Below are 21,396 nucleotides of genomic sequence, written 5' to 3' on the forward strand. Positions count from 1 at the left end.
GCTATGGGAGACTCTAAACAAGAATATTATAGTAAATTTCTCCCCCTCAAACGCTTGCAGACGTAGGCATTATACCGAACCATATAAATTTGTGTATTCATCTCTATTTATTTTCTCTGCATTTATTTTCCTTTTACTATTATAGATATATACATTGATACCGTACAACAGCACTGGACCAATGCTAGGGGCACTAGCCTACACCAATCGAGATTCGAATCGTCATAGAGGGCCAGAAATGACTATTTCTCCCTTTTTGTCTTGTTATGCGATTATTTTAGCATCAACACAGTGTATAAAAAAGTTCATATTATAGGCACAAAGAGATTATACAAAATAAACCTACAAACTGAAGTGGTTTTATAAAATTTGTTAGATCTGCTTTATAATAAAAATAACTTTACAATCTGACGTATCACATTAAGACATATCAATTTATGAGTTTATTTTTATATAATTCCTTTATCACTAAAATATGATAGATAATACACACTGAAATGACTAAAAATAATACATTAAACTTACAATTTGCTCACATTAAATGTCCTAACCATTAAGATGATTAGTAAATAATCCTCCATCTTTATTTTTTTGAGTAAATGCTAAAATAATCTACGAGTTTTACATTTTTTCCTTTTTCTTATTTCCTAAGTTGACATATTTTTTGAATCTAAGTATTTTCATTAAAGAATAATGCAACAAGTATTTTAATTATATGTATTGAGTGACAATCCTATTTCATCAATTTTTTTTATAAATTCAAAATTTTTAAATTTTCACAATTTTATTATCTCAGTAAGTGTAAATAATATATATATATATTTTTTCTTTATTAAGTTCTGCTAACAAGATTAACGAGAATATTGTCCTGACATGACAATTATATAAGAAAAACATAATAATTTTTTGGCAAAAAAAACATATAAAAGTCAACAATCATTTTAAATTCTAAAAACTAAAAATTTAATTAAGATAAAATTATATATTTATAGATACACAAAATATATAAATAATAAATAAACTGAGAGGGCTAACTCTTGTGGGTGACCTGTTTTTTGTTTTATTTCTCTCTTTTTTTTTTTTTCTTGTTATAAAAGATTTACTTTTTTAATTATTAGTTTTTAGAAAAAGTTGAATGGGCTATCTCAGCTCGATCTGATAATAATAGTGAAATAATAATAAATAATTTGTAATTAATAATAAATAATTTATAAATAATTATGAATTAATATAAAAATATCTGAAAGTAATTATATTTTTAAATAGACCTTAAAAAAAAAAAACCCAATGATTAAAAATATGAACTTAAGAATTTATTTAGTATAATATAATCTTTAATTTCTGAAGAGAAAGTTATGAGGAAAATGAAAAAGGTCTGACGAAGACGACGAGACGCTCCTGGCTCTTGCCCAGCCCAACTGCACTGGAACGCGTTCTAGATCAAGAGTCCAAGGTGAGCACACCACCTCCCCAATCCCCATCTCAGCCTTTCCTCTAATCAAAGGCGTCCTTTTTTTTCCTCTCACGAATTTTATCATCGGGAATTCCATCCACAAGCTCTGGTTTGTCTTCAATTGCCTCCTCTTGTCTTCTTCTCCTATTTTTGTTTTTCTCGTGCTTGTATTTTTTTTTACAGTTTGGGTTTTGTCCTTTCGTATTAGGATTAGGTTTTAATTAATATCGTCATTTGATTTTAAGATTAATTCTTTCTATGGGTAAGCTGTATTTTAGGGTTTATTGGGTATCCTTCTTTGTGCCCATGTGATCAGGTTGCTTTTTGTTGGGTTCACTGTAAAATGAATTTCACATCTTGATTGGGGTTCGTTTCCTTCCAATTGGGCATGATTCTTCTTCTTTTTTATCTGATTCTCTCTCTTTCTCTCTCTGTGTGGAAAAGAAGGAACTTTGAAGTAGGTTGTGGCGTGAGATTTACCATTTATTCGTTGCATTGAGTTTGTTGCAGCGGTTATCCAAATGGAAATGATGCATTTGGGATATTTGGTGATAATTAAGTGCAGTAATTTTTAGAATAGAATTGGTTTTGAAGTACATTATAAATATATAAACAATGGGCGGAGTTTCTAAGCTGAAGATTTCCTAAATAGATTATATAGCTACATTTGAAATGTTTTTACTGTATAAAATATGACTCCTTTGATTCATCCCCAGAAAAAAAAAGAAAAACAATATATCTTCAGTCACAAGATGGAAACTTTGATGCATGGTATTTAACCTATTAGGACCGTTCTCTGCCTCATCTAACTTGTTTGGGCTAGCTGGCATGTTGCATAAAACCGTTTGAACTTTATGGTGCATTGTTGTTATTGGTACTATTATGTTGCCAGGATTCGATAAGATCCGCCTTGTTGTCTGTCACTGAAGTTCTCATGTTCATAACTGCAAAACTTTGGGCAGGGGATGGCAGCAGAGAATGACGTTGACTTATCAACGTTGAAGTCTCAGCTGAACCTAGCACAGGAAGTGTGGAAACAAGAGGTGGAACGAGGCCAGTCCCAAGTGGAGGCCTTGCAAGCAAAACTTATGCAGGTGAAGGCTTGTATACAGGGGTCTGAGGAAGATGCGAAGCAGGAGTTAGAGGTTCTTTGGCGGAGAGTTAAAACTACTGCAACATTGTTAACCTATTTGAAATCAAAGGCTAGAATCATTGCTGTTCCGCAGCTAGCCCATATGTCATGTGGCATTGAACGATTAGAAGGGGTAGGGTTCATTGATAAGAATGGTACACCATTGTCTGGCTGGTCTAGGAACATTGATCTTTCTTCGTATGATGGTCCAGAAAAAGAAACATGGCTTGGAATTAGTAGGCAAAATGGTTTGCTGGATGAAAAAGATGCTGCCTATACTGGTGAAGTACTCAAGTCTGTGCAGATGGTTACAGATGTAATGGAAGCTCTTATTAAAAGGGCCATAATTGCAGAATCTGAAACTGCAATTGAGAAGGAGAAGGTAACTTTAGGTCAGGAAGAAATTAAAAAGAAGTCAATTCAAATCGAGAACATGTATTTGAAGTTAGAGGAGATGGAACATTTTGCTCTGGGTACAAACAGCATACTAAATGAAATGCGGCAGAGAGTTGAGGATTTGGTTGAAGAAACATCTAGACAAAGGGAGCGAGCTACAGAAAATGAACAGGAGCTTTGTCGTGTTAAGCGGGACTTTGAGTCTTTGAAATCATATGTTAGCAGCCTCATTACTGTAAGAGAAACACTTCTTTCATCGGAGAAGCAGTTTCAAACTATTGAAAGGCTTTTTGAACGGTTAGTATGCTTTATAGAACGATAGAGAAAACAAAATAAAAAACATAAACAACAAAAGTCAGTATGTGTTAAATGCATCCAATCTACAGATAACCTTTGATTATCCTTTTGCTTGATTTCCAAGAATATTTACCTTAACATTTGGTTGGTTTTGTTAGATGCTTTATTACTTAATATTTCTTTTGCATTTTTGTTCTTCATAGTAATCTTTTGTTTTATTGACGCACATCTTCCGTGTTAGTGCTTTACCATTTAAGGTAATTAAACTTATGCATTGGTTAGACAGGCATCTCAATGTGGACTCCATCTGAGACTGTTAGAAATTATTGGTGGTCCATTTGGTTACTGTTTTGCATATAGGTTTTGCTTTTGGTGTTCAAATTTTCTTTACCACAGAGATTTCAGAACTCCAGGAGCTATTTGGTTGATAATGAAATTGAAAGGATTTACAAGATTGGTACTGTTATTTTTGTATGATTAGTTGTTTATGACCATTCTGAATTAGCTTCTTTATGTTTTCTCTCCTTTTAGTTTCTTCATTTATTTGGACGTTAGACATTATAACAGCACAATAATGCATCTAGATACTAATTTATAATCATAATTTTGTGATATGAAAGAAAATTTCATCCCTCGAACATGGCCTTTGCTCGTACACGTTTCTGTTGTTTTTTATCCATTTGCAAGTAGCAAAATATTGGTAAATCAATCATTGTTCACTTTGGTTTGAACATGTGCAAACAGGAGATACAATAGGTGCTCCTATTTGCTAATGTGATATACACTTGGTTTTGAATATGTTTCTCTTGTGTCAGTGCATGGGAAAATATATGTGATATATTAGCTTTCTTGTATTGATAACACTTTAGGCAGATAGGTTGCTAGATATTTGGATTGAATGCTTTAATGGTTTCAATTTTTTTTTTGTTTTTTGTTTTGTTTTTTTTTTTTTTTTTTTTTGTATTTGGTATAAGGTAGATTCTGAAAAGCATCACCGAGGCGCATTTTTATTTAAATCTTGGCAATCGAATTAACACATTGAACAATTACTTATCAAAAAAGGATTCTGAAAAGCATGATGGTCTAGTCCCAACTAACACCTAGAAAAAAAAGAAAAAGGGGGGGAAAAGGGGGGGGGGGGGGGGGGGGGGGGGGGGGGCGCTGAATAGGTGGTCTAAGGTAAATCTTACAAGATTTGAAATTCTTAAATGTATGCAAAAATAAAGCAACCGCTGTGAAAAATTTTGAAAAAAAATTTCAAAAGAAAAATCATTTCAGGTACTTAGCCACCTCCTAAAAATCCATTATAAAGAAACAATATTACAACCAGTTCAGACACAAAACCTTATTACTATGTAACCGAACTTTTAATTATTGAGTGACTCAACCTCCACTCCATGGTTGATCTAAAACTCTAGCCTTCTTGTACAGTATCACCCTATGAGTGAACTTGTTCGCACACTGAAACTCCAACAATATTGATGAATTTTCCCAGCAGTATCCCAGTCATTAGATGTTAGATGTTTAAAGGTTCATGGACATGATGGTTTTATATTTAAAACACAAGGAGTTCCGAACATAAGGAGAGAAGCTATAGAAGTTAAAGCTCAAAGATATTTAGTTCTCTCTCTCTCTCTCTCTCTCTCAATGTGACAAGGATTTCACAATTGTAGCCCCTCAAAATCTTCTAAAAAAAAATCATACAAATGTATGTTTGGAATCAGATTATCAAGTTTTTCCTTGCATGGTTTTGTTTGTTCCTATAATTTTTCTTGGTCTTTCCATGTACTGATGATATACATCATGCAGTGTGCATAGTGCTGGGATTTTGGGATGTAGAAATGAGTAGGTCATGTTTTTACCCTAAATTTGGTGGAAACTACAACTCAAGACTTGTTGTCAACAGACGACCCAACCTTCAGGTTCAGCAAGCTTGTTGGTTTACTGGCATGGAAAGTCTACCTTTTAACAACACCATTTACTTGAGCTGTCTGTGTAGTTAATTCAAGTTTCAATTACTTCCAACTGTAGAAAGTTCTTATGCTATTTAGAAATTTTTCATGTGGTTTGATTATCTGAGGCGGCTTTGAAGCAGGCTAGTTGCAAAGACAACACAGTTAGAGGGTGAGAAGATCCAGAAAGAGGCTCAAGTTCAGAAACTTATGCAAGAGAATGTGAGGTTGAGTGCTCTTCTTGACCAAAAAGAGGCCCAACTTTTGGCCATGACTGAACAGTGCAAGATAATGGCCTTGAGTTCTTCAAAAATCTAATTTTTTTTTTTTTTTCTCTTGCCCTTGTTCATCTGCCTGCTGGATTTCTTTGCAAAGGTGGTTGCTTCATTCGCAGCTGCTGATCTACCGGCGAGGACCTTTGCAATGTGAACAGCACTGGGTTAGGTTTTCGTCTGGGATCCTTTCTTCAATATTTTGCATTGTGAACTTATATCCAATGCTCTAGTTTTTATTTTTTGGTGCTGTGCACTTGTGTTGAACTGAATCCAGAAAGTAATTTCATTTGGAAATCAAAGTTGGTGTTGCATTGATGATGTAGGCAACCTTGGAGTCTATGCTGTAAATGGTTATAATGGGGGTTTCGAATTCAACCATCGCAGCAATTTGTTTCGAAAGTCATGACACGATTAGTGCTACCTATGCCCCCTCAATTTGCCAATTTTGTATGCCCTTAATGCAAATTGTACTTTTTTTTACTTTCTATTTCAAACATTTTTAAACATGTTTAAATGTTTTTAAAAAATAAAAAAATATCAATACATTAATAGTCAATTCTTTAATCAATAAAAAAAATTAAATATATAAATGGTCAAAATGAATGAGTAAAATGATGAGTATATTAGCATTATTCTTTTTAAAAAGAGCAGCGTTATATTTACCGAAGATGTAGCACGAGCTCAATTTCAAGAAGGGCAATTTTTTAAATTTATTTTTAAATTTTTAAATATATTTTTTAAAAAAATTCACAACGTCAGTAGAATACACTTATTTAATTATTAAGTAAAAAACATGATTCGAGTTAGTGGGTTTAGTATTTCTTTTTTAAAAATGCTACTCAATCTCTTCAATCTCCACATATCATATTTTTTCTAAATTTTTTATTTTTTAATAATTTTTGAAAGATTTTTTTTTGAATTTATTTTTTTAAACTAAGTGAATTTTATTTATTTATTATCTATATATTAAATATTTAATAAAAGAAAAAAATAATAAAAGTTAAAAAAAATGTGATATGTGGAGGGTGTATGAATAGTAGAAAATTGTGTAAATTTTTTATTTTTAAAAACACAAAAAAGATCTTCTCAAAAAAAAAAAAAAAAAAAAAAAAAAAAAAAAAAAAACACAGGAAGTTTTCTGTATCTTTGGGTTTTCGGCGCTCCGAGGAAACAAAGAGAACCCCCTAAAAACCCTAACTAATCTCTTTTGTCCTTTCACATTCCTTGTGTTGGGAATTTTATTTAAGAAAATGTCACTCACCACTTCATCCAGAAAACAAGGTGAAAATCAGCCCGACGATGGCGCTTCTGCAGCGAAGCCACCTCGCATTAAAATCGGAAAGTCTAGTGAAGAGAGCGACAAAAAGGTAACATTTTTTTTTTCTTTGATCAAAATTAAGAATTTTGCGTCTGATTCTCTGTTATACATAGACCTATCTATTAGCTTCCCCATTTTGTTTGTAACCCTTTTTTAGTCTTTTTGCTTTTCTTTTTCGTTTCATAGGTTTGTTTGGCTTCGAAAGACAATGTTGATTTTTTATTTTATTTTATTGTGCATATTCAATTGCCTGCAAATTACAATTGGTGGGTTTTATGTTGGGTTTAAGAAAGAGACTAATAAGGTTAAATTTCTTACCTTGCTTCCCATCCAATAATGCCGTTCTTTTAAGTTGTTACTATTTTTTGGTCTTGGTAATCGGATTTTTGGGACTATAGATTAAGAACTAGAAGATATAAACTTCCATTTTTGTTTGTGAAAGCATATAGATTCTCCTATCAGTCTAGCTACATTTTTCACTAGTAGTCGTAGTCAGTAAATTGCGTTTTGGGCAAGGTTCTTGTTCTGGATCGCCCTCTCTTCATCTCTAAGAATTTGTCATTCCAAATTGCAGAAATCCTTATTTAGATTTTTTTGGCTGTCATAGGGTGCCCACAGGAGGGTTAAAGATGTTGAAATTTGTGTTCCAATAGTATATGGAACGATTGCATTTTATCTTGGCAGAAAGGCCAGTGAGTAAGTACTTTCTTTTAGTGGGGTCATTTTTAATGCCTTCATCATATTTGAATTACTTTCTATGTTGTTTATTCATCAATTAGGTCTCAGTCGCATAAGTGGACAGTCTATGTACGTGGGGCAACAAATGAAGATCTTGGTGTGGTGATAAAGCGGGTGGTATTTCAATTGCATCCCAGTTTCAATAACCCTACAAGAGTGGTTGAATCGCCGCCGTTTGAGTTATCAGAATGTGGATGGGGTGAATTTGAAATTGGCATCAGCCTTTTTTTCCATAACGACATATGTGATAAGCAGTTGGATTTGTGAGTTTTTTGATTTGGTACATAATTGATTCATTACAGCAGGCATTACTAATTTTTGGAGGAGCATAAGACTTTCTTTTTCAATACTCTGTTCTTTTCGGCAGCGTCTATTGATCTTTCATGATTTTCATGTCTCCTTTTCTGTTTCTAGTTAGGTGTTACCATTGTATAATTCTTGTTTATTTGGTGACACCTTTGCATTTTTTAATAAAATCTTTAATTACTAAAAAAATGATTTGGTGCTTACAGGTTTCACCATTTGAAGTTATATCCTGAAGATGAATCTGGCCCTCAAACAACGAAGAAACCTGTTGTAGTAGAATCATACAATGAAATTGTATACCCTGATCCATCAGAGAATTTTTTGGCCCGTGTTCAGAATCATCCAGCTGTTATTGTGCCTCGGATGCCTGCTGGTTTCAACTTGCCCTATCCTGGTAAAATTCCTTAACCATGGTGTTGTGTTAATTTCGAACAGACCATGAATGAGCTTAGAACTTTCCTTTTCAATACTTTATTCCAATGGTCAATTGTACTAGAATTCAATAGACTGAGTATCCATAACTTTCTTGTATCAATTGTTAATCATGCTTACATGTTTCTCTTGTTTAAGATCCATGTACATTGGCTATACCTATTGCTATCAATAAAAGTTCTTGCTTGGCTATTGAAAAAATATTTAAGGTGTGTGTAATTTCTTTTGAGCAGTGTCAATTGAGAGTGTGAATGAAAGGGAGAAAGGCGATACCAAAGATCACCCCCTTAGTCAATGGTTCATGAATTTCTCAGAGGCTGATGAACTTTTGAAGTTGGCAGCAGCTCGTCAACAGGTTAGAATGAATTGCTTGCTTTCTTCTGTCTCAGTCAGTTTTTTCTTTAAGCATCTTATAAAGTGATTTTAGTTAAAAGGATTTCATTGTTGTGGGTTAATGTATAGCATGCCTGCGCGAGTAAGATCACACCTAGGAAGGCCTCACAGTGATCCCAATTTATGCACCCTCGGGTTATTTGCTATTAGTAACTCATTTTATTTGTTTGCTCGCTTCTTCATGTTTGCACTTCTATGACAAGTGTTATGTTGTATCGAGTAGGGCTTTAAGTGGGTGGGGAAGTATGATTTGGAAGAATATCTTGTGTGCCCTCTACTATCTTGGATGCTTTATTGAGTTTCACTCTGTAGCGTACTTCCTGGTTATGACTGCTTTCTATTTGTTAGCTGCATGCCATTAGGTATAGTAATGAATATTGATGCCACATTGGTTCTATTATGCCAAAATAGAGATTTCTTTTTAAATTAATCTAAGATTCTATTAAAAAACACAAGACATGGCCCAAGTACACATGTAGTATACATAAGGAACACTTAATTAGAAAAAAGGAAAAGGACAAGAAAATCATGGAAACTCAGTCCATTAAGCTATAGAAACTACTCAAAGGAAAAATATTAAGAAAAAACATGTTAATCTTTTCTAATGTCCGCTTGCGATTCTCAAAATGTTTATCATTCATTTCCCTCTAAATACTTCACACTTGACAATCAGGGATCATTGTACACACTGCTGCAATCTGTGGGTTGACATATAACCTTTTCTAATAGAGAAAACAATTTATTATCCTGCTGGGCATAACTCAAACCAACCCAACTGGACTGAAAACATAAATCCATAATGTGCAGACAATCTTTTAATGGAGTAGAAAGTGATATATAGACTCCTTTTCTTTTTGCACATAAAGTACCATTGTGTCACAATGATATGACATTAACTCAAGTTCTCCCTGGTTTAAGAGTTTTCCTGAGGAGGCTGTCCAAGATAAAGGAAAAAGAGCAACAAAGATGCATTAATCTGCCAGAGTGGCCTCTTTCTCTGTTTCTAATGCTATGGTTCGTTGATGGGCTTTGCTCTCAGTACACATGCAAATTCCGTACACATGCAAACTCTGATTTGTCGTTAATTTTACAACGTTGATGGCGTCGTAGTAACACGGTGGCGCCCATGGCATTGTCTAGAGAATTAGCAGTAGAGTCTAAATTGATTGTGCTTGTGGAGGAGGGAGTTAATCTTTGTATCTCAAAGCAGGGATGGAAGGAAAAACATAAGGTGCTAGTGGGGGTAACATAGCTTTGTGGTTTGTGAATGTAGTGGAGGAGTGCTTGAGAGGGGGGAGAGAGGAGGTGTACTTGGTGAGCAGGGAGGGTTATCGAAGTTTTGTTGCTCAACGATGTGCGAACAGTCATGGGCGTTACTTGTTGATCGCAAGAAGAAAATGCTTGCTCAGTTTCCCCGAAGGTGCAGATGGTTGGGGATGCAGAAGATTGAAGAAACTTGCTGCGGAGATGGCCTAGGCCAGGGGGAATTGTTTTGGAAATGCCGTAGGGGCTCAGGTGAACAGAGGAGCTAGGGGGCAAAAGCTTTTGATCAATCTTTTGCGGAGGTTCTCATGATGGTGAGACCAAGCCATGCGCAAAGGAAGCCTATCGGAGATGCAAGTAACACCCACGACATTCTGCTTAGTGCCTCCATCACAATAACAAAGAGTAATGGGGATAACGAATCCCATTGTCTTAGACCCTGTGTGCTACAAAAGAAACCAGTTGGGCTTCTGTTTATCAAGACGGAGAATTTCACTGTTGATATACACCACCTAATCCACGAGCACTCTCTCTCTCCAAAACTACATTTCCCCAAAAGATCAAGAAGGAAATCCCAGTTGACATAATCATACGCCTTCTCCATATCTAGCTTGCAAATAATCCCTGCCTCGCCAATTTTCAAATGACTGTCTATGCATTCATTAGCAATAAGAATCGCATCTAGGATTTGTCTATCCTTGAAAAAAGCATTTTGAGGTTTCGAAATAAGCTTCCCCACTACCTCACTCAGACAATTCGCTAACACTTTGGATAATATCTTGTATACCCCATTTACTAAACTAACAGGCCGAAACTCCTTAACCTTCTCCCCCACATTCTTTGGTGTTAGTGCAAGAAAAGTAGCATTAAGGCTTTTTTCAAACTTTGCCGTTGAGTGGAACTCTTGGAACACCTTCACGAGGTCATCATTTAATACAACCTAGCAAGTTTGAAAGAAACCCATCGAGAAACCATTATGACCCGGCACCTTGTCTTTAACCATTTTCTTCACAACTTCAAAAACCTCCAACGCCTCAAAAGGCCTCTCTAGTCGGTCTACATCATTAAGTTCAATGGAATCAAATCCAAGCCCTTCAAGTTTAGGCCGCAAACCCACCTGTTCAGAAAGTAATTGCTCAAAGAAGTCAACTACATGGTTGTTTATCACTGGCTCTTCCCGACACTCAACTCCCTCTATTTTCAGCATCTCAATGTTGTTGTATCTTCTATGTGAATTAGCTATAATGTGGAAGAACTTGCTGCTTTGGTCTCCTTCCTTCAACCCATAACAAGCTCTTGACTTATAATGCCGTGATGTCTCTTCTAAGACTACAATTCTTTCCAGTTCTGCTTCCAGCCCCATTTTTAAAGCTATTTCTTCCTGAGTTAAGGGCTGGGTTTCTTGTATCCTTTCCAAACCTTGGATCTCCAATTCCTTGCTTTTTTTGCGCTCCCTTATATCTCCAAACGACTGTCTATTCCATAGCTTTAGATCGTTTTTAGAGCTTTCAATTTACCCGTAAAATTAAAACTAGGGGTTCCTTGTATCTGATATGAAGTCCACCATTGCCCGATCCTTCCCTCAAAGCCATCCGCCTTCAACCACATATTTTCAAATTTGAAGGACCTATGCTGCCTTTTGACCCCTCCACAATCCAACATAAGAGGCCAATGATCCAAACACAAATGAGGCAATCTCTTTTGCCACACATCCAGGAAATGACATTCCCACTCTGGTGAAATTAGGAATTTGTCTAGTCTAGACCATGTCTGGCTATTAGACCACGTGCATGCACGCCCCACTAGTGGTAAGTCCACTATTGGTGAGAGACTATACAAATGATTTTTGAATTTCCCAAAGACCAGCTGTTATTTCCTCATCAGCAGTTTCTTGCAAAACGCCATTTGAAGGAGACAACAAAAGCTTTTCATGCAGGTGTTGAAAAACCACCTACAGTGTGAAAACAGAGAGAAGTACCGTTCTCTTCCTTGGCATATTAGGCGCCTCCCACAGACACCCACAGTGTCTGCACCTTCATTTCTTTCGTAAATCCCTCCACCAAAATTGTAAGTTGTAGGCTGCTCTCTCCTATAAATAGGAGAGAGCTCAGTTGCAGAATTCGGAGCGGTGGGCAGAAGAAAGGCAGTGGGGTGAAGAGAAAAGAAAGAGAAAGAGGGACGTGAGAGAGAGAATTTTGTAGATTTATTTGTAAATCTCGTACAAATTCTATAAAAGAGGCTCCAGTGGACTTAGGCAATTTGTTGAACCATTTTAAAATTATTTTATGTTTTTTGGACAGGCCGGAGGGCGCAACAATTGGTATCAGAGCTCTGGTTCGAGCTGTTCGAAAATTCAAGTTGGTCAAAATCAATTTTTGACACCTCGAGACGAATTCATTGCCGCAAACGAAATCGAAAACGGAGGTCGGACGAGCCCACACGCGCCCCAAGAAGATCGGCGCGTGCATCTGTTGCAACTCACGCGCCCCCCACGCGCGCCAGAGGAGGAAGACGCGTGTCAGACACGTGTCCCACGCGCCCCCACCCACCATAGAGCTGCTCCGCGCATTTGTCACGAGCCAGACGCTCACCCACGCCCCCAATAGTAAAGTGCGTGTGCCACAGAGGCCACTGCCGCGCGTGCCACAGAGGCCACTGCCGCGCGTGCATCTCATGCGCCAGATGATTTGAACTGTCCGTTTTTTCAGATCTTCTTTTGGGCTAGATCTAAGCCATTTGGAGTCCGATTTTGACGATCAAATAGTGCTTTCTAACTATTTGGATCATTCCGGACTCATCCGTATGGTGAGAATATTGAGATTCACCATCGGTACATTCGATCTGAACCGTCTACGAGTTGCAGATCATTTTGGGCTAGATCTACGCTAGTTGGAGTTCAATTGCAATGATCAAATAGTGCTGACAAACTATTTGGATCATTCCGGACTCATCGGTACGGTGAGAATGTTGAGATTCGCCATCGGTACTTTCGATTTGAACCGTTCATAGTTGCAGATCAGTTGTGGGCTTGATCGTAGTCAGTCGGAGTCGTGATGGACTCATTTGTTTTGGGCTTGATCGCAACCAGTTGGAGTCATGATGGACTCGTGTTTAGGGCTTGATCACATCCAGTTGGAGTCGTGACGGACTCATTTGTTTTGGGCTTGATCGTAGCCAGTTGGGGTCGTGAAGGACTCATTTGTTTTGGGCTTGATCGTAGCAAGTTGGAGTCGTGACAGACTCAATTGTTTTTGGCTTGATCGCAACCAGTTGGAGTCGTGCCAGATTTATTGGTTTTGGGCTTGATGTCAGCCAATTGGAGTCCAATGTTGCAGGACTCAGTTTGTTTGGGCTTGATTTAAGCTAGTTGGGATCGTGAAGTTTGAGGAGCAAATTTCAGATCATTGGACGATGCTGATTAACTTGTTATATCAGCAGGTTTTGGCAGTCATACAACTCATGGAGCATAATATTATTAAGAGGAGAACAACGGATCTCATTGTGGCTTTCTTTGAAAAGCCAGTTGTAAATAACAAAGTACAGATGAAGAAACAATTCAACTTTAGAAAAGGCAGAAGGTACTATTGTTGCCCAAATATCATTTGGCGTTGTGGTCAAAAGGTTGGGAGGTCATGAGAATGGCTATGAGTAATTCTGCAAAGAAGCCGAAGTTGAAGTTTCTTAATGTAAGAGATCTTATCCTAGATGAGGAGGTGCGCAGAAGAGATTCTGGCAAGATTTCGAGTTGTTGGTCCTGAATGTTGATAGTAAGGACAGAGGCAAGTCAAGATCTGGACAACAGATGACTCGCTAGAAATTGTGGCAAGACAAGCCACAAGAGACTGCTAAAATTAGGAGAAAATTGAGAATGATACTGTGAATATGGTGACAGAAGAAATACATGGCGTTGCATTTCTTGCAGTGCACAATGCTGTTAAAGACAGCTTGAAGACAGTAGTCATTCAGTAGTGTTTTCTCAAAAAGACATGGAAGGTCACGAATGATTTATTGGTCTTGGTTCGTGATAATAGTTGTGTGAATTAGATAAGGAAGTAAAAGGAACTCAGTTTTACTTTTCCTCATCTAAAGAAATCTCCCTAGACCACGACATGAAGTACAGGTGTGAGAGATGAGAACAAAACGTCAGATGTTCCAAGGATATCTACACCTAAAGTTGATGATCGCATAACTGCCAAGATGATCAGACCTCCATGGTGGTTACTACCTTAAACTATATCCTGCTGAATGAAGGTAGTGAACTACGGTATGAAGAAAATATTGCAAGAGTGGAGATTATGCAAGTCGAAGTTAGCAGAGACTGCACACAAGATGGGCACATCGACTGAAGATAGGATATGTTAGCAGCAGGATGAGGGGTTAGTCACCCGGATCAGAGATGGAGACCTCAGCAACAGGTTCTCTGATATGTGTCAAGGTTCGTGCGAGACCATTGATTGCCAGTGCAGTGGGAGATGTGTTGCCCTGTATAGATGTGTTGATTAGGGGCACTGTACGTTATGAACTAAAGTTATGCATCACTTTAGTTAGTCTTATAACTTGAAGACATGAGCTGTAAAATTGTAAAGATGATAAGGGATCATGCTAGAGATAGAGACTAGCATGTTGAGAATCAGTCTCCAAGTTGGAGATTGGTGTGATTGTAGGATTATGGAGCCTGGTTTGAAAGCTGTAAAGGCACCAGGTAGATTGTTCACTCAGTTGTGGCTCGAGCGAAGCTCAGTTTGCTCAAGGTGTACATGAGTGCGGACTCGTGGACTCGAGCAAAAGAAGAATCCTAGAGAGTTGAGATTGTGCAGTAAAGCACTTGTAAATCTCTTCTGAAGAAAATCCCTTGCAAGCTCTGTGGATGTAGACGATGTTAATGCATTTGAAGATGCATTTGGAAAGGCATTTGGACATCCATTTGAAGACGTACCTGCAGATGCATTTGATAGCGGAAATCTCTCATGTCAAAGAAAGAGGTGCATTCATTTGAAAAATGAATCAGTTTGCAAGCAGCCTAATATGACACACTTGGGTGGAGGTGGTGATTGTTGAAAAACCACCTGCAGTGTGAAAACAGAGAGAAGCACCGTTCTCTCCCTTGGCATATTAGGCGCCTCCCACAGACACCCATAGTGTCTGCACCTTCATTTCTTCCGTAAATCCCTCCACCAAAATTGTAAGTTGTAGGTTGCTCGCTCCTCTAAATAGGAGAGAGCTCAGTTGCAGAATTCGGGGCGGTGGGCAGAAGAAAGGCAGTGGGGAGAAGAGAAAAGAAAGAGAAAGAGGGACGTGAGAGAGAGATAGAATTTTTTAGATTTATTTGTAAATCTCGTACAAATTCTATAAAAGAGGTTCCAGTGGACGTAGGCAATTTGCTGAACCACTTTAAAATTGTTTTGTGTGTTTTTTGGATAGGCCGGAGGGCGCAACAGCAGGATCTCTTCAAATGGTGCTATATCTCCGTTTGTTGATGTTTATGGTGACTTGCTGTCCAAAATCTTTATCAATCCTTCTTGTTGCAACAAAGCATGCACTTTGATGCTTTATAAACTGGAACTTACAGACCATATTAAAGTTCTCAACTCCAAATTTTTTGATAACAATCTCAAAACTAGAAAACCTTAACTTTGATTCTGCTTATTTTGCCAAAATAGAGATCTTAAGATCACCACGATGTAGAAAAAGAATTAAAAGAAAATAAAAGTCAGGACTCACAGAAGATACTAAGATTTTAAATGGTTCAGTTTAAAAAGCCTATATCCATTGTGGGAGACAATCATGAATAAATTGACTAACTAAAAGATGGAGTACAAGAGAACAATAATAAAATCACTCAAATCCAAAGCCCTGATACACCCAAAATCGTGCTCTCAAACAAAATGAATTTTTCTCCGAAAAAAGATTCTATTGACTTTTCTCTCGTGAGGTATACAGAAAAACAATGATTTTTTTTGAAGTGATCCAATAATAAACCCAAAATTGTGCTCTCAAACAAAATGAATTGTTCTACCAAAAAAAAAAAAAAAAAAAAAAAAAAATCCTAGAACTTTCTCTTGTGAGGTACACAAAAAAAGCGTTGATATTTTTCTTCTATGCAGCACGACACTCCAATTCATAAAAAAAAAAAAAAACCTAAATCTTTCCTTTTTTTTTTATTCTAATGTGGCTCTATAAATATCTAAAGTCCCTCTTTCATCTTTTACGAAGTAACAAAATTTCCAATATATATATAGATCACCAAATCGAACTTGTAGAGAGCCAAATTTTGGCTAGGAAACAATCATTTGTAGCCAATAAAAAAGTGATGTAGGGGGATCTGGGTTTGATGATGCTGAGTTGACAAATTCTACGTTGATAGCATTGCACTACCTTGAGAAGGTAGATCAATGCAAAAATGGTAGGAAAAGGTGAAGATTCTTGTGATATCCCATCCTGATAAACGATAAACGATAAAGGTAGGTGGTGTATGAGATTCCACATTGATTGGGAAGGAGAGCTTCTTGCTTCTTATAATGTTCCAATGGGGCTCCAATTGTAATATTGACTAATCTTTTTGAAGTATAGGCCATGTGGCTTGGCTCTTCCATTGGGGCATTACAAATCCTCGGAGTGGGGTAATATTGTGTACATGACACTATTTTGACCATAACTTTGGTTTAAGAGTATCAAAATTGTGGACATGACTCCAATTCCAAAAGCTCTTTTTGCTGCCCATATTGTAGTCACCATGTCTATGCCTAGTGGCCCCCGTTTTTGACCTGGAAATCAGCTGTTTTTCCTCTGAATCGCCAATTAAGTTATTTTTTTCTTTTATGGTAATGTTTTGCTGTTGTTTTTATAGATGATTCTTATTCTGGTTTGGGTGAGATTTTTGGCAAGATATTTATTTTATTATGTATTTTATTTTTACGCAATAATTGGGGTTTTGCCTTTTTTGGGCAAAATTCTCAAAATCTCGGGTTTCCTTAGCTATGTAAGCTTGGCTTGTGGGCTTCAGAATTAGTTTTTCACTTTTATGAATAAACCCTAATCTCAGAATTTTCTTTCTGTTTTGCATCATTTCTCAATCTCAATTCCTAATTTCAGTTGATTAACTAGTCATTAGAACTTATTCTGCCTGGTGTCAAAAAGTCGTCCTTCCGTTCTTGAAGAACTTTTCCAACCAATAGAATAGAATCAAGTCTCCTAACATTAATACTTGGCAAAGAGAGAAGATAAGTATCGCTAAATTCTTTCATACCAAAGAGAGATTTTTCCACACATTTGTACTCTTACTAAAAGTATTCTGTCACAAAAAAAGGATAGGGTAAGCTGTTAAGTGGGTGTGATAAATAGCCTACACACCCTCACTCAAATTTAAGCCATCTCACTACAGGTTCTTGTAACTTCTTTTTGGATCTGGTTGTATTTATCAAAACTTTTTTTGAATCTAGTTGTATGCTCATGACCTAAATGTTCCTAAATTACGAACTGTCTTAAATTTTTGAAACTTGCTAGTATTCCTATTTTGACAGTTTTCCAATGTGATAGGTACAAGCTCATATCGTTAAGCTGAGAAGACAATTGAGTGTAATGGATGGGCCGCCTCCGTTGTTGAAACAACCAACTGGTTATGATTATACATGATCATGGATTCTTAACCACATCATCCACTGATGTATATGTGGAAGACATGATACATGATTATGTAAATGTCAATTAGCTTAGTTTTAGGGACATTTTCTTACTTTTAATCTGTATGTCTGTAATAACCAACTGATACTTGGTGTATTCAAATGCACAGTTACATAATATTGTAAAACCAGAGTACAGTTGTTCTTTTACTTTGTTGGTCCTTGAGGGTATTGATCGGTCAGGGTATATAATTTCATCCCTGATATATTTACAGGGATGCCCCCTGATAAGTTCATCTTAAATATCTTGGGCGCTAGTATTATTACAAAACTCACCAAGGATGGCTTTTTTCCTTAACAAGTGGTGCAAGTAAACATGTAAACCGGAGAGTTGGGAAAGATTGGATAACCTTGGTATACCATTCTTGGGTCCACCATGCATAATATCAATTTTCGTTTGATTTATAATCTGTACATTCTGAGGATAAACCAGAAAGACAATAGTTGTCGTAATCTGTTCCAGTGGGTCTATATTGTTGTGCATGTGCTTAAATGATAGCTTCTCAAATTTTCAATGTAAAAGCAGTGTAGGGAATAATAAAAGCTAAGCAAACTTTTACAGGAAACGGGCGTAAGGTAAATTTCTGGGAAATTGTTTTGTGCAGTCATACCGTTTTTGTCTCTATAGGTCTTCTGGAGACAAAAGCCACATGACAAGCATATGCATAAGTTTTGATTGATGGTCGCCAGCTTTAAGAAAATACCCTTTGTGTTGATTAGCTTATCATCATCATTTCTGCAACCGAGAGTGACAATGATGTGTTATCTTCTGACTTGCATCCTTCATATGCTAACCCCATTTCTTTCAGAGAATGTGGACATCCCTTTTTGCTGCTTGCATCTGTATGGAGTTGGGTGGCAAATAGTACTCCTAAATTTCTCATTTGAAACAATTGAGATTTTGTTTTTTCTCGAAACTACACACGTGGCCCTGTAGTTCTCAAAATGTTGAAACTTTTTCCAGAATGTAGTTCTCATACAAGTTGGGTTGTCTTAGATCCCATGAATCTAAACCACTAGAATCAAGGAAGCGGAGAGATGTGAAAATCAAACACTACTAGTATTCCCAGCCTCACCCTGATGATATATGATTGCCTTTCATTTGCTTATGAATCCAGATTCTTAGGTTATATGTACATTGTGGTTTCGGCAGGGCCACATATGTAGTTCTCATTTTCCTAAAGTGTGACAGTCTTCCTTCATATGCGTTGGGTTGTCTCAGATTACATTAATTTATAAAATTATTATAAATTATGATAGAATTAATATTTTGTTGTTGGTGCAGACAGAATAGCAATTCCAGGGAGCCATGTGCCCTCCGTGTTAACATAAACAAAATTTGGGCCGCCACTTTGTGGGTCTAAGTGTAGAACTACTACTGGATTAATGGAATTTTTAGGAAATTATAATTATTTTATGAGTCATCCGCCTTCAATATTCTAGAAATATTGAAGAAAAATATCTAGTTTTAAGAAAAAGATCTAATTTTAAGAAAAATGTTGTTTTTTATTTTAAAATTTTATCATTTTCAATTACATTTGTTGTGTGTCATATGCTCGTAAAGGGCTATGATCAATAGATCTCTGATGGACTAAGATCTCATTTGATTACGTAGTTCAGTTCAGATGATATGAGATGAAATGTTTTGTTGAAAGTTGAATAAAATATTGTTATAATATAATTTTTTAATATTGGTTTTATTTAGGATTTTAAAAAAGTTGTTATGATTATATGAAATGAGATGAGATGAAATAGTTTAATCTTGTGTAACCAATCTAGCCCTAAAACTTTCGAACTTTGCTTAATCTTTTAGGATTTGCAGCCGAATACCATAATTTACAGAAACTTTTTGTTTACTATTACAATGGGAAGATATCAAGCTTTTGGTGGCAGATACTATTGATATTTTGTATACTTAGGAACATTATTATTTTTTTCTTCGAAAAAAGCATTATGGGCCACTAAAAATATAGGACAAATTCTGTACTTGAATCATGAATGAATGTAGCTAGGTAAAAGGAACAGGGCAGGGCGTACCATGTTTTGGACCACTTTAAGGCATTGCAAGATGGAAATATGGAATGCAGTCTTCCTATCCACAGATGAGCAACACTCGCACGTTCTTAGCAGAGCCATTATGTCTGGCCTGAACCGGTGGTCCAACTCCAATATTACTTGAACTGCTTTCCAGCCAGCCACTGTTCTAATCCATTTCAACCAATTTTTGTGTATGTATTCTCTGGATACACCCTGTCCACAGTTTGTGATTATGGGTGTCATTTTCTTTTCTTTTCTTTTTCTTTTTTTCCTTTCTGTTTCTGTCAGAAAATGTTCATGTGTTATTAATTCTTCTTTGGTTATTCTTCATCTTTAATTTGTCATTTTCAGTCACACTAGTTTAGTTATATGGCTTCTAAATATTAATATTTGATCCAAACAAAAGATTTGGATTTTAATGACCCAAATCAAATATTTTTTCCCAAAGTTCAGCCATCCAAATGCAACATTAATGAAGACAAGAAAGGGATCATGAGATCGATGATGTTTTTTCATTTGAACGCATACGCTTTAATTTGGAACGGATATATATATATATATATATAGGGCTGATCAACTTTCAAAATCTGTTAAGAACAAGAAAGCGAAGGGAACCAATTAATAAAGTTCCGTGGCTATTGAAGCAATTCATGTTTGAAGACTGATGTATTACCTACCCCAAAGGCTTAGCTTTCAAAATTCAAATACTCCCATTTCAAGTTTGATAATTTTTCACACACACACACACACAGAGAAGGGTCCCATGTTGTCTATACAGGACACAACAATGTAGGGCAAGCCCAAGTGGCGTTGGAACCTCAATGCATGCCCTTGCTCACAGTTGCCCCCAAATCACTTATGTCTTCTGTTCTTACGCCCACTTTCCACATGATCACGTTGTTTTCTGATCTCCCTCCCTTCCAAACCTCACCATAAATACCCTCTACCTCCCTTCCAAACTTCACACTCCTTTCTGGCTACTAGCTAGTACCCTAGCCCTTCCCCACTAGTCCTACATTTTTTAGCACAAATTGTCAAAGCATTACCTTGGTGAAAAATGGCTCTAAAAAAATCTAGCAAACTTCCTCATGCAGCAGCTTTGAAGCAGATTCTGAAAAGATGCTCAAGCTTTGGGAAGAAGAATGACTACAATAATGAAGAGGACCTTCCTGATGATGTGCCAAAAGGCCATTTTGTTGTCTATGTGGGAGAGAACAGAAGCAGATACGTCATTCCCATTTCATGGCTGGCTCACCCTCAGTTCCAAAGTCTGCTTCAAAGAGCTGAGGAAGAGTTTGGCTTTAATCACGACATGGGTCTTACCATTCCTTGTGAAGAAATTGTTTTTAGGTCTCTAACGTCGATGATCAGATCAAGTTATGACGACTGAAAATAGGGTTCTTTGGAAATATAAAATAACTTCTGCTACAACTAATTTGAGTGAAGAGATTCATTGATAGTAGCCTATAATTAGCCTTTTGACAAACTTTTTACTCTCTAGTAGGGCTAGCGCTTTATGATATGTTTGGCTGCTGGATAAAGTAGAGAGTAAATATTGCAGCGGGAGATCACCATCCATGAGCTTCAAGATTTCTGAAAAAGATAGATCAGATTACCAGATATAGATCTTCATTTATGGATGAAATGGAAAGGTACCACTTGTAATAATTCTTTGTTGGCATGATTTATTGCTTGATTTGCAGAAGGCGCTTACTTATCTGCTTA

At 36.6% G+C, this 21,396-nt stretch overlaps 3 protein-coding genes across 8 annotated transcripts; all 3 read left to right on the plus strand.

The window, feature by feature from the left end:
• The first annotated feature begins 1,320 nt into the window (after positions 1 to 1,320).
• On the plus strand, positions 1,321 to 5,832 carry LOC122319052. 5 transcript variants are annotated; one of them, XM_043136922.1, is made up of 4 exons: positions 1,321 to 1,453; positions 2,416 to 3,278; positions 5,374 to 5,457; positions 5,606 to 5,832. In XM_043136922.1, the coding sequence occupies exons 2-4, from the start codon at positions 2,419 to 2,421 to the stop codon at positions 5,733 to 5,735; spliced, it is 1,074 nt and encodes a 357-aa protein (XP_042992856.1). In that variant the 5' UTR covers positions 1,321 to 1,453; positions 2,416 to 2,418; the 3' UTR covers positions 5,736 to 5,832. The 5 variants fall into 5 exon arrangements, with proteins under 5 accessions (XP_042992856.1, XP_042992855.1, XP_042992859.1 ...); XM_043136921.1 differs by having other exon boundaries at positions 1,407 to 1,562; XM_043136923.1 differs by lacking the exon at positions 1,321 to 1,453 and adding an exon at positions 1,698 to 1,819.
• A 791-nt stretch (positions 5,833 to 6,623) lies between these two features.
• Positions 6,624 to 17,784, plus strand: LOC122319229 (transcription initiation factor TFIID subunit 14b-like). Of its 2 annotated transcripts, XM_043137199.1 has the most exons (6): positions 6,624 to 6,872; positions 7,431 to 7,519; positions 7,603 to 7,824; positions 8,074 to 8,261; positions 8,533 to 8,654; positions 17,492 to 17,784. In XM_043137199.1, exons 1-6 carry the CDS (start codon positions 6,756 to 6,758, stop codon positions 17,585 to 17,587), a joined length of 834 nt encoding a protein of 277 aa, XP_042993133.1. In that variant the 5' UTR covers positions 6,624 to 6,755; the 3' UTR covers positions 17,588 to 17,784. The 2 variants fall into 2 exon arrangements, with proteins under 2 accessions (XP_042993133.1, XP_042993132.1); XM_043137198.1 differs by lacking the exon at positions 7,431 to 7,519 and having other exon boundaries at positions 6,652 to 6,872.
• A 2,631-nt stretch (positions 17,785 to 20,415) lies between these two features.
• Positions 20,416 to 21,396, plus strand: LOC122319171 (auxin-responsive protein SAUR50-like). The gene has a single exon (XM_043137115.1). It carries the CDS (start codon positions 20,729 to 20,731, stop codon positions 21,059 to 21,061), a length of 333 nt encoding a protein of 110 aa, XP_042993049.1. The 5' UTR covers positions 20,416 to 20,728; the 3' UTR covers positions 21,062 to 21,396.

Source organism: Carya illinoinensis, chromosome 8, assembly GCF_018687715.1.
Source record: "Carya illinoinensis cultivar Pawnee chromosome 8, C.illinoinensisPawnee_v1, whole genome shotgun sequence".
Classification (NCBI taxonomy): Eukaryota; Viridiplantae; Streptophyta; class Magnoliopsida; order Fagales; family Juglandaceae; genus Carya; species Carya illinoinensis.

Coding starts and splice junctions, on each gene's coding strand:
- LOC122319052 (XM_043136922.1), top strand. CDS start 2,419: ATGGCAGCAGAGAATGACGTTGACTTATCAACGTTGAAGTCTCAGCTG. Junction 3,279..5,373: donor ATTGAAAGGCTTTTTGAACG/GTTAGTATGCTT, acceptor GCTTTGAAGCAG/GCTAGTTGCAAAGACAACAC. Junction 5,458..5,605: donor CTTATGCAAGAGAATGTGAG/GTTGAGTGCTCT, acceptor TTCTTTGCAAAG/GTGGTTGCTTCATTCGCAGC.
- LOC122319229 (XM_043137199.1), top strand. CDS start 6,756: ATGTCACTCACCACTTCATCCAGAAAACAAGGTGAAAATCAGCCCGAC. Junction 6,873..7,430: donor GTGAAGAGAGCGACAAAAAG/GTAACATTTTTT, acceptor TGGCTGTCATAG/GGTGCCCACAGGAGGGTTAA. Junction 8,655..17,491: donor TGGCAGCAGCTCGTCAACAG/GTTAGAATGAAT, acceptor CCAATGTGATAG/GTACAAGCTCATATCGTTAA.
- LOC122319171 (XM_043137115.1), top strand. CDS start 20,729: ATGGCTCTAAAAAAATCTAGCAAACTTCCTCATGCAGCAGCTTTGAAG.